General features: G+C 38.5%; 1 protein-coding gene across 2 annotated transcripts in view; it reads right to left on the bottom strand.

Annotated features, from left to right (window-relative positions):
* Positions 1 to 7,912, bottom strand: part of LOC148652550 (ras-related protein Rab-37) — a 55,067-nt gene extending 47,155 nt beyond the window's left edge. For both annotated transcript variants that reach the window (XM_088599428.1, XM_088599430.1), the window contains exon 1: positions 7,464 to 7,912. In XM_088599428.1, coding sequence (XP_088455554.1) covers positions 7,464 to 7,607 — 144 coding nt within the window. In that variant the 5' untranslated portion in view covers positions 7,608 to 7,912. The remainder of the gene's footprint in view (positions 1 to 7,463) is intronic.
* Positions 7,913 to 12,993: the final 5,081 nt, after the last annotated feature.

The following is a 12,993-nucleotide window of genomic DNA, read 5'->3' as shown; positions in this document are numbered from 1 at the left end:
ATATGTCTTTGTTTTGGGTGGCACTGGTTAGCGGTGCTACCTCGAAGTGCTGTGGCCCTGGGTCAATTCCAGTTAAAATAGGGGTGCTATTTGTGTGGAGCTCATATGCTCTCCCTGTGTCCTCCAGGTGCTCTGGTTTCCTCTCACACTCCAAAGATGTACTAGTTGGTCTTTTGGCTTTTGGGAAAATTGGCCTTAGTGTGAGTGTGTGCTCCAGCTCCCCCACGACACTGATTTGGCTATAGCGGTTGGAAAATAGATGAATGGATGGATGTCTAAGTCTTCAGGGTCATTTACCACTAATTTATCAGGTTCCAAGAACATTTATAGTTGCAGTAAACCCAGTGTGCTTACTTGAAGCACACTCGAAATTCCTGAAAAATATTAATTTGTTGTATCTGTAGGAAACTGTATTTGAAAGCTTCAAAAAAATGGAAACTTGTCATCTTTCTTTTCCCATCTCAATAAGTTTATTTAGTAATGTAAACAAGCTGGATGTGGAGTTCTCTGTCAATAAGCACTTTTTAATGTCTCCCTGCTGGCCTATAGTCAGTGTCTGGAAAGCTTAAAATTAGACTGGTAATGAACTGGTGGCAGTCCTGCCCATCTCTCAGATCGTGCTTGTTAAGACCATATAAATGCAATTAAAAATGTTTTCCTCACGATTCTGTGGGCATAGTCAAACTAGGTTACTTTTAAATGAACCTGGTTTAGTAAGAGACTACGTATTAGTATGCTAGCAGTTTATTTTTAGCTGTATTGATTTTATTTTGGAAGTGGACTGGAGGTCATTTTCTTAGTTTACTTCCTTGTTTTTGTGGAATTGTCTCTCTTATGTTCCCATTGCAATAATCAAGCGAACAAGGTTTCTTTTAGCTCTGACATATATATTATTAGTGAAATTGTTAAAATAGTTTCCCTAAGCAAGCTATTCGATCTGAAATGCATTAGGTGCATTTACTAAGATCCTCTATTGTTCACAGATTCTCATAAATAATTTTTGTTTCAGGCTCTGTATAGCAAACAATTTAGTGCTTTATGTGTTTTCTGAATATTGCCGTCAGACCATATTCTTTAAAAATGCTCTTCCATCTTTATTCCAATCCAACTACAGTATATCCACTTGATAAAGTGGATAATTGTAATTTTGATAGACATTTCCTAAAATGACAGGATTTTTGGTGAAGTTTTCAAAATGTATTTCAGGTTTGCAAATAAACAGTATTTGGTTCAGATTCAAATCGATATAGTTTGTTTCTCTGGCTGTTTAATCTGCAGTTATTTATGATCATCTTGTTTCACTTTCACATCTAGAGCAATAAGAAGCTGTAAAGAAATGCATATTAACAGCAGACATAATATGCTGTTAGGAATTGGTAAAATATGATACACTGTGCTACACTGAGAAAAATCTACAGTATGATGATTTATAATAGTAATTATCAATGCAACATATACTGGTAAACAGGTATCAGGAATTTAAATATAATTACATAGGTAACATTTTTATTACCATTTTAAAAATTACCATTGTAAAATATAGTGACATAAGTAACTGCATATTTTTACTCTGCATAAATCACAGACTTTACTGCATTACTGTCTTCATCCACTCAAGTTTTGTGTGTATTGAAACTATGTCTTTACCAAGGTGTGTACAGTTGGTGTGTACCGTGGCTGGGAGCTTAGCCTCACCTGTAAAGTTAACAGGCTTTGCATGTGGATAAAAGGTACACATTAATGGTTTTTGTTCTGTTGTTATCTCCTCATTGAAAAATAACAATTGTGAATGTGCAAAGGAGCAATTAGCTTGAGGGGTCTCTCTTTAAGAGCTGAATCTCAAAGATATTTAGAGGGGGAAGAGGAAGGTTAATTATAGCCTAGAATAAGGCCTCTGACAGGGACAGGCTATGGAACACACTGTATGCCTACAGCTGGATCCTGGATTCACAAATTGTTAAATAACACTACACCACTTCAAAGGGAGATGCTGTTCATCTCTGATGGACAGAAATGAATCCTGCACTCACTCTTCCCAGCTGCTGATCTGTCTCAACCCTGGTTTGACAGGGTTTTCTGTTCCTTAAAGAAGAGCAGTGTTATTTTCAAGTTGGGGATGTGTTGCACATTCAGCAGGAGCTAAGACTTTTGAACTTCTTCAGCAACAAAAGACATTAACCCTGCAAAAAAGTGCTGCTTGCCTTCAGTAAACCTAGCTTTGCTTTGGAATGGCTCTGTATTGCTTTCATCTCCTTTGTCTACTTAAACAATTTTAATTTTTCTAATGTGCATGCTGTCCAAAAAAGGGTAATTGAACAAGAACAATATTGCTTTAAATCCTTATATATAAGGAAATATCTTCATTTACAGTAAAAAATCTAGGTATGAGGTCTCCATTATGCTAATATTTACAGTGTTCCCATGATTGTCAAAGAACAACATAAGGCTGTGATGAAATGAAATCTGACATTAACGTCACTTGGAATTAAACCAAACATTTAAAGGCAGTAGTAACAAACTGCTTATAGAAATCTAATTTGTTAAAGCACAAGATACGGTTAGATAAAAATATCAGACTGAAACATAGAATGGTCTTTACTAAACCAATTTTGTTTCTAATTAAAGCAACAAGATGACTGAAAGTGAGACAGGAAACTGAACATTTTAACACAAATTGTGTTAGAGTGCACATTTAACACCCTTCATAAGTAGGCTCTGCACAGTTCTGTCTACAATTCTCCAACCTTAAACTGCTGTTCTAAAAAGATTTTAAACATGGAGGGAAAAAATAATGTCAGAACTCACAGGTCATGCAGGTTTGACTCAAATTCTTTTTTAGCTTGAAACAAAGATAACTACAGGACAAGCTCACAGAGATGTTTACAATCCTGGTAGGGACTGAGAAAGTCAGCCCCAATGTTTGCAGTAAGACTCCATGCCGAAGCCAGGGACATAGAACACAAATATAGATAAAATACAATTAAACTTGAGCCTGAAGGAATAGGAGGTACTGCTTTACATTAAGGACTGTGGGTATTGGCAGCTGTCGACCAAACTGCACTATGGTAACCAACTCACTGGGACCCTTGAGGAGAAGGCATGATCAAGGTTTGGGGTTAGTCAGAGACTAGACAGCAGACAAACAGGGCAAAATGAACGTTTTATTAGACTGACCTTTAGCATTCCAGTAATCTTTCATAGGCTTTTCCATGTCAATTTCAGTGCTGAATAAGGACAGATGAAAAATGAAACATAAAAATGCATAAACAAATTCCCCTGATAAGGAAGAATTTCAATGGCTACTAAAGGTAATTGACTCAGTATGTTCTGTGCTAGTTCACTTTTATATGAGATTAACGTGCTTTATTCTTTTCACTGAGCATGAGGCAGAACTATACCCTGGATAGTACTAATATATTTCTACCCAACTGCACTTTTTTAGCTAAACAAGAGAAGAGAGAGCAGTCACAAACATTCTGCTGTCAGGTTGAAGGAACTGAACCACTTTAGTTTTGAAAAGCAAAGAAAATATGGGGGCCTGATACAAATATTTGAAAAACCTCAAAGGCACTAACAGAGTCGGCCCAGCAGATTTCTTCAGAATGAACAGAGGAATGTGAACCAGAGGAAAGAAGGGGAAACTGCAAAGAAGTGCATTTAAAACTAAGAAAAGGAGGGAGTCCTTTACCTCGCGAGAAATGGGTGTATGAAACAAGCTACCCTGCCACGTTATTGAAACTGATACCCTGGTCTCTTTCAAGAAACGGCTCAATAAGGTCTTTAGAAGAATTAGGTTAATTACCCAATACCAAATCAGCTAAATGTGTTGAATGGCCTTTCGTTTGTAACCTTTCTTTTGTTCTTCTGAATTTATTATACAATATACAAGTGCAGCAGCAATGGGCTTAGCTCTAGTTACAATTTCAGACATTTTTAAACATTAAAATAAACCTTACTATCAGGACCAAACCTGAATTTTGTAGGGATTATTACAATTTTGGTTTCCTGATTTAGTACTAGCATAAAAACATGCTAGAACAAATGTCAAATGAGAAGACACCCTTTCTATTTGGTTGCTAAGAGACTTTCAATTTAAAGTCCTCAGCATGAGTGTCTACTGTTAGGAGGACGTGCCCTTGTTGTATTTCACTTTATTTTTAATTACTGTACGTTTTTCTAAGAGACAGTTTATGATTCTTTTTGTTTATCTTATTCTCCTTCCACACTTAAAAGCAACAAATACAGTACTAGTTGAGATTTTGACAAATTATTCAAGTCTGGCACCATCAGGCTCTTAATATGAGATAATTTGCCCCTTGGACTCTTCGAAAGTAGTTAAATGAAAATGTTTCACTTTTTCTCAAGTGCTGGAGCCTCCCCTTTAATTGATCTCTGTGGGTGCTTTTGTGGTCCCCTTTTTTAAACAGCTTTGACAAAAACAAATTAAGCTCTGCACAGTCCCCTGTCACTCCCCATGTGCTTCTAAACACCATCCATCCGTTTTCTAACTGCTCCTTCTATTTCGGGGTTGCAGGGGAGCTACAGCTTATCCAAGAAGGCAACAAGTGCAAGACTGTGTAGACCCTGGACAGGACACGATTCCACTGCAGGGCACACACAGACACTTACACCAGGACCAATTTTCCCAGAAGCCAATAAATCTACTAGTACTGTATGTCTTTGGATCATGGGCAAAACTGAATCACGTGGAGGAAACCCACACAAACATTGGGAGAACATACAAACTCCATGCAGATGGCACCCCAGGTTCAGAATCAAATCCAGGGCCCCAGTGCTATGAGGCAGGAATGCTAACCACTGCACACTAAAAATGCAAAACTGACCTTGAATGAACTCACCAGGGTACATGATCAAGTTTTTTTTTTACTTTTTCCATTTTGCTTCTCTTATGCCCAGCTTCCTATGGTTTGTTATATAGATTACTGTAATTCTGTTTTGCACTGATACCATTTCATTGTTGTACACTATACCAAAAAAAACGTTTAGAAGACTGAACGTAGAGGTTAACAAGCCCTGCATGTTGTATACAATGTTTTTGAATAGACAATAAGGCTAATCTTTATCAATTAATCAACTGATTAAGCCAATTTTATCATTCAGAGCTTGGGTGGAACTAAAATCAGAAGGCACTGTGGCTCCCAAGACCTAAGCTGCAGATGTACATGTACTGTTCATAATCTTGTTAAAGCGCTTCTGCAGGATTGGCTATAATTGTTTTCATTTTCCTAAGCAACTGTTTCAGGAAGTGTAGCTTCTGAATGACTCCTCAAAACTGATCGGGATAGAGATTGAAGAGGGAAGTAATTTATGTTTCATGCCTCTCCTTGCTCTCATTTACTTCATTGTAGGTTTATGTGACTGCTTTCTAAACATTGCACAGTGATAGCACAGTTGGTAGAGCAGTACGTCTGCCAGAGCCAAGCCTCTGTTTGAAAGAGAAGGCATTGTGGCAGCTTTGAAAAAGTTAAATTCATGTTTCACTTTTAGAAAAGTGAATCAATATGGTAATTGAGCCATCAACTGAAGACAGGTATGTTAACAAAACCCTTTTAAAATTGCAGCTTTCCTGTAAGAATAGGCTTTGCTAGATGCAGATGGGAAGATGGATGGCAATTAATTGCACTCCCCCATCTGCCAGAATGACAGTGTCATTGCTGGAGAGAACACAATCTGTATATTAGTGCTCAGTCATGCAGTACATCAGCCAAAAGCAAACCGTTTCACAGGCACTAGTTCCCTGACTCAGCTTTCAGTACTGACAGTGCAAATTTATGACAATCATTCAAGAAGAACAACCTTTAAGCAAAGTATACCTAAAACAAATTTCTCAAAAGCATCTTTTTTAAATAACTATACAAACACCATTACATATATATTTGTTGTTCACCAAAATGAAAAGTTGGAGAGTTCAGACATCTCAAAATATCTATTTGAATGACCCAGGTTCTAGTGAAAACTCACACTATAACAAATGAGGCAGTTAAAAGGAAAACAAAAAATATTTTTAATTTTACATCCAGATCCCGACTAGAACTTGTGGCCTACAGCATACAGTTAACTGTTTAGAGACAAATGCCAAGACAACCTGATAAATCTTATTTCTGGCAGTAAGATGGCATAGTTGTTTTTTTCAGTTTTGCAATGATGTCTGTGCTTTGCTTCACTTTATTCTGTTGTCACTACAGTACAGTAAGTGTTAATCAGGGGAAATCAACAGAAGAACGTAAGAATCCAAGCTGCAGTTTTGTGGAGGAGTCCCAGATGCACAGTGATCATACTTTTCAGGTCAGTGATTCTGCAGTCAACTCTAATCTAATCGTTCCAATCTAGTCTGACTACAGTAATCTGAATTCAACTCATGGAATAAAGATCATGGACCTTTTCCTCAAACGGCTCATTGCTGTGTATTCAACAACAACAAACAATTTACACATCGTGATTATTTATTTAGTGTACGCCTGACCTTTAGAAACCCGTTTAATTTATGTCCCAGCTTTATTATTTCACATAAGCAATTCTTAGAGTACTGCTGATGACAAATAATAGAAACAGCCCGAAACCATGCCTTCTAATTCAGCTATACTGGCTCATAGAACAGCTACTGCACCATTGCACCGACAAAGCAATGCGTCGTAATTACTAATTACTAGTCACCGGATAATCTTGTAAATGAACTTTTAGTAATGTAACTACTGAATATATATCATTTGTATATAACTTATTCTTACTCCTATTATTATTTTTGTGCAGGGGATCAATTCATAATTTTACTAAAGCAGACGAATAGTACTGTGTTATGCGTCAGTGTACTGGATGAAAACTCAAAGCTTTTCTACAAAGTGCAGCAAGACCAAACAGTGGGAAAGTTCTGACGACAGAAAAGACTATCTTGAAAGTGACGATTTCGTTTTGTATGTCTCATTTAGTTCTTGATTGGCATTCGTACGTCTTCGATGTAAAGTATTGCGCATCGTGGGAAAATGCAGTACGTAAGTTTGTGTATATAATTTCAGTGGAGCCAGCTGGCACAAGAGGTTAGAATTGTTTTCGCGAGCCTGCTTGTGAATGGTCTGAACGATTATCAACTTTGAAAGGACAATAAATATTTCCGACGAACATGCCAGACTTTTCAGAGTTTTGCATTACACAAAGGTGCACTTTTTTAAGAGAATCGTTGAGTCTGTTGCTCGGGGCAGCCTGGTTTGAACAAAAACCCTCGACTGAAAGAGCACCCACACACGCCTTAATGAATCCAAAAACCATTAACATCAACCCCTGGATACGCATACTTGAAGTGAATTCAGTATTAAACATGCATACAGGCACTGCGTTCTAATAGAGCGGTTAAGGACATTTACTCCCTTTAACCCCCCCAAAAAAGAAACCCCAAACAATATTCCTAAAGAAAGTGACAAGGGCAGAATAATAAAAAAAAACATTACCTTGTGCGTAAATTCTTCATCATAAGTCAGAGATGGAATCTGACTCCCGTCGGTGTCCGTGTCCATCGCGGAGGATCCATAGGCACTGTCAGTGTGTACCATCTCACCGTTGGGAGCAGCCTGGAATTCTAAAATCGGCTCCATCACACCTTCCCTTCTTTCTTTACGACAGGGCCAAGACCAGCCCCCTTATTGCAGCGCAGACAATGAAGCCCCGACAGCTGTTCCTTTCGTTGCCTCTCCCCTCTCTCTTTCTCTCTTCCTCACTCCGGGGATTATCACGTTTGCAGAAGTAGGGAAATATTAGCCACAGCCAGCTTCAGCGAAGAGGCCGGATGTTTTATGAAGAAGAGAAAGGTGCTCTAGGAACACGAGATACATCAGATTGCGCTCATGTTTTAACCAGCGACTGGAGCGCGTTCATTTTCAGCACTGTGGAGAGCTCCTGTGCTCGGATCGCAGCGCGTGAGTTCTACTCAGGAAAGGGGGAGGGGGTTCTTGAGCTTAATTTTTCAATTCATGCGGATATTTTCAATATTTAGCTTCGTTTTTGTGAGTTTAATCATTGTTCAGTTTATTAAATACACAACTCGTCAATAACGTGCAAATTAATAATAATAATAATGCTATAAGCGTATACTACTTATTATTTATCACAAGCGTCGTTTCAGACTTGGTTTAAATCTATCTTCGGAAAAGTCAAATGAGAAAGATAGGGTTTTGAGGACAGACTAAAATTGTTGGTCAATAATACAAAGATTAATTGACATTCATTCCGCCAGTCTCACACATTACCGTGACACAATACCGAACTTCATAATAGGTTTTTGAAGTCAATGTTTTTAAAATAGCACTGTGAAAAAGTGAAACGACAGACACAGAAACGTCGGTTATTACAATTAAATAAAAAGTCCGGGGAGGAAAAAAAAGCTTTGATTGTATTACTTTCAAAGTAACAAATTTTCGCTATCTAAGCATCAACTGAAATTGTCCAGTCGGTATAGTAAATACACGCACAGCTGACGTCAGAAACCGAGAAAAAAGATGATGTACTATTTCTCTTTACTAGCGGCCTAAGGTGGTTTTAATTTAATCTAAATGTTTCAGGCAGAAGTGTGAATTATTTTTACATACTTCTTATCTTAATTAGATACATGAGATATCCAAAGCTTTCATATCATAGCCCTACAGAGGAAGTAAGGTTTTATGAATGAACGCAGGTCTAAAATCATTAAAGCTGTATCTACTGTTTTTCAGTTGATGATAATGCCAAACAATAGAAATGATGCTATACAATCCCCACAAACGAATGCTTTACGTATGTCTAACTCCGCCAATATAGGCTATTCCACGGTTAAAATTATAAATGTTGTAAAAGGTATCGCCTCTGCAAATAAAATCATTCCATTGATTTTGTTGAAAGCACAATTTAGAGCATGAATTGTGTGCCATGTGGGCTGTTATTAGGTAACAAAGAATTAGTGGGCAACACTCAAGTGCCTCCCAAACTGTTTGCAAATGGATTGAATCTGTTCCTCATGATTTACAAGGAGATTAAGATGGTCTTTGAGCGATCCAATTTGTCAAATCATAGCAACCGCATTTGCATTGACTTGTTTCCCTATTGTAACTGCACACAAAATAGAAGGGAAGGTTCATGGCTTTTAAAAGCCCAACCATACATAAAAGTTTTACATGTAGTAACTTAAAACTTTAACCCTGGGGATCCTTAGTAGCGGTTAATAGTCAGCTTTATGGAGAGGCGGTTAAGCTTCCATAGTTATGGACCACAAATCCTTAGTCAGGCACAGCTGTTGTAGCCTCTTGGAACACAAGAGCATTTACAAATGAGAGGAGGCCATTTGGTCTATCAAGCCTGGCTGGTCGTTAGCAGCTAATTGACCCAATGATCCTATCCAGCTAATTGCTCCAGCAAAACACCTAGCTGTATAAATGGGCACAAAAGCTGATGCTTGCATTTACATTTAAAACCAATCATTCTATCTTCACATAGAAAGCAAAATGTGTGGATTTAGTCTGCATGCCTTGCAGTTCTCACATTGTGTTGCATTAAGACTTGCAGTCATGACATTCTGAAGTAGCAATTGAAAATATTTGTTTTATAAGCAACTCCACACTTTTAAAGCAAAAGTAAAAAAGAAGTAAATAAAACGATAATGTCATTGATTGGCCTTTATCTTTGTGCACTAAAAGTGGTTCAAGTGATTTCCGGTAGGAAAATTCAAGCAAAGATTCAATCATGAAGACAAAGGTCCTTCCACTACAACTCAAGCTGAATAAAGGATCAGGTTTGAAAATATAAACCCTTTTATAAACCCTTAATAACACTTTGAACAAGGTGAAATCGAGCATTAAGAAGTGGAAGGCTCCCAGACATTGCCTAGATCAGGCTGTCCCTCCAAACCCAGCATCTGGGTAAGAAGGAAACCAAAGGCAACTCTGAAAGAGTAGAAGAGTTCAGTGGCTCAGGTGGGAGAAAATGTCCATAGGTCAACAATCTCTGGGTCACTGCACAAAGGAGTGACAAACATGTATGAAAACAATTCTGAGGTCAGACAAGACAAAACTGAAACTTTTTAGTCTAAGTACAAAGTCTTACATTTGTCACAAACCCAGTAAACTTAGTGTTTACTCAGTAAACACTCTTCCTACTGTCAAGCATAATGATGACAGTATGTTATAGTTCTGCTTCTCATCAGCAGGGACTGGGAAACTTGTCAAGACTAATGGGAACATGGAGTAAAGTACTGGCAAATCTGAGAGGTAAACCTCTGAATCACCCTTTTAAATCTGGGGGAAAATTACCTTTCAGTGGACTCCTATCCAAAGCACAAGGCTAAAGCTGTATTGGAGTGTCTTAAGAATAAGAAAGTGAATGCCTTTGAGTTATCCTGTCAAAGTCCTGACTTAGCATAGAGTCCTATAGAGAATCAAGTGTGGAAAACAACGTGGATACTTGAAAAGTGCTGTCCATCAGCATTGCCCAAGTAAGTTGAGAAAACATAAGCATATCCGTCAAGAAGAATAGGAAGGGACTGCACCAAGCCGATAAGTTAGTAACTGACTAAAAAAGACTGGCAACCGATTGCTACCAAAGATACTTCCACCAAATAGTGAGATCAAACCCCAGGGGATGGCATAGTGGTCAGTGCTGAGGCCCTGGGCCCAATTCCTAGGGTGCTGTCTGTGTGGAACTTGTATCTTCTCTCCGTGTTCCCATGAGTTTCCTAATGGTGCTATTACAGTTTAAAATGTACTGGTAGGTTAACTGGCTTCTGGGAAAACTGTCACTGATGCGAGTGTGTGTTTCTCTATCTGTGTGTGCCTGTGATGGACTGGTGTCCCATCCAGGATGTATCCTGCCTTGTACCCATTGCAGCTCTGTGAAGTTGGCCCCCCTACAGACAGCACAAACGATGAAACCCACCTAATTCATTAGTGCTTAATTAGTGCTAAGTTTGTGCCGTTGAAAGTAACTTCCCAGCTTCTTTCTTTCCTGAGACATAGCGCCTTCATTTTGGGGGTGTGACGTCACTCAACCACCCTACAACGCCGTAGGGGAACCAGACCGGTCTCATTCGTTAGTGCTGCGTTTGTGCAGTTGAAAATAACTTCCCAGCTGCTTTCATTCCTGAGATATAACGTCTTCTTTTTCGGGGGTGACTTTGCCCAGCCACCCTACAATGTCATAGGGGAACCAGACTGGTCTCAATCATTAATGCTGCGTTTGTGTCGGTTTGTTCCGTTGTAAGTAGCGTTTGTGCTGCTTTCATTCCCGAGATATTGCTCCTTGATTTTGGGGTGATCACAAACGCACCACTAACGAAGGTGGGTTTCATTGTGTGTGCTGTCTGTAGGGGGCCAACTTCACAGAGCTACCCATTGCTTGTCTGGATAGGCTCCAGTTCTGGGACACCATAGGAAGGGTCTATATACTTTTGCAAGGTACTGTTTGTGGATTCTTGTCAATTTATCACAGTTCAATTAGGGTCACTGAGCCCTTATAAGGACTTTCCATGAATTCCATCTTTGTGCACATCAAAAGGAGTTGTGAAATACATAAAGCTTATCAAGATTCACATTCCCTCAACTGCTGTTGAATGCTTTTAAATACCATTATTGGTATTTGTGTGTGGGTTCTTCTGTGCAGAACTAAAGGTTTTAGCTCAGTAAGAGCATGTCATCTTGTACACATCAAAATTAACATGAACATGAACAATAAGAAAGCATGACTGACTTCCTTGTACCTTTTTGAGAACAAATTGCTAATTCTAACAAAGAATCATTTTTTAATGCATAGGGATGAGTTTCTGAACGGTTAGGTCCTTTTTGTAGGATTCAGTGTATGGCCAGTATAGTTACATCAAAACATAATCATATGAAATGCTTATTCAACCAGTGCATTCAGTTTTCTGGAAAGGAATACATGAATATGCAATAGTTCACTACTTAACCATGAAAACAGGTGCACTCATGTGCATTGGATACCAAACGTAATTAGCATACTCACTGTTCCATCACTGCCCTCTGCTGGTCATGCATATCAGAGCACCCGCCTTACTTGCAGCATGTCAACCTTATCTAATGTTAAGATTCTTCTCACATCTCTTCTTTTTTTCAGCATGGAATAAACCTGTTACTTGTTCCTTATCTAACGTTAGCCTTCCATTCTCACATTTTCTTTAGGGGTTCCTACTTAAATACAGAATAGGACACACTTGTATGAGTACAATGGTGACAAATTCAGTTTTTCACTAAAGAAGGTAACTTACATTTGCATTTCATTAGTCTTGGACATATTCTACAGTATGCTCACATTTGAAAATATCAACTTGTGAATACAGTTGAGCACATTTTAAGGACTTGAACAATGATAAAAACACTTTACAGAAGCACAGGGGCATGACAGTTAATGCTGCTGTCTCACATCTCTCTGGTTTTGGGCCCCACTATGGCCTAAAGCACTTTCTGTATGTAGTTTGCATGTTCTGTGTTTTTTTCCTATCTCCATCCATCTATGTTGATTGCCATTTCTAAATTGTCATCCCTGTGAGTGTGCCCTGTAATACACAGGAGTCCTATACACAGTGAAATCCTGTCTTGCAGCCTGTGCTTCTGTATTTGGCTCCCTGTGGACTAAGATAACATCTCTGCTATAAGTTTTGGAGATAATTTTTAAAGCCTAAACCAAGATGATTTTTAAAACTCAGAAATAAAACAACTTATTCATGAGTAGAAAACAAAAGGTGTGAAAACATTAAAGAATGAATAGAATAGTGTAAAGAAATACAAAGGCTGGAATGGGCTGATCTAAACCGATCAGTGGACATTTCAAATCATCTTTAAGAGGGCCCTGTGCTGCAATAGTATGCTTATATGTTGAGAGCTCTCAGGCTTATATTCAAGTGATGAACAACTACACTAAGCAAACCATCTGGTCACAATGACATGTAAGTGAAATAATGAATTGTGGTAGAAGTGCCAACTCCACCCCAAAAAAGCTACCTTT

Source organism: Lepisosteus platostomus, chromosome 11 (assembly GCF_059453375.1).
Source record: "Lepisosteus platostomus isolate fLepPlt1 chromosome 11, fLepPlt1.hap1, whole genome shotgun sequence".
Taxonomy (NCBI): Eukaryota; Metazoa; Chordata; class Actinopteri; order Semionotiformes; family Lepisosteidae; genus Lepisosteus; species Lepisosteus platostomus.
Note: the sequence above shows the minus strand (reverse complement) of the source record. Positions and strands in the feature narration are given on the sequence as shown.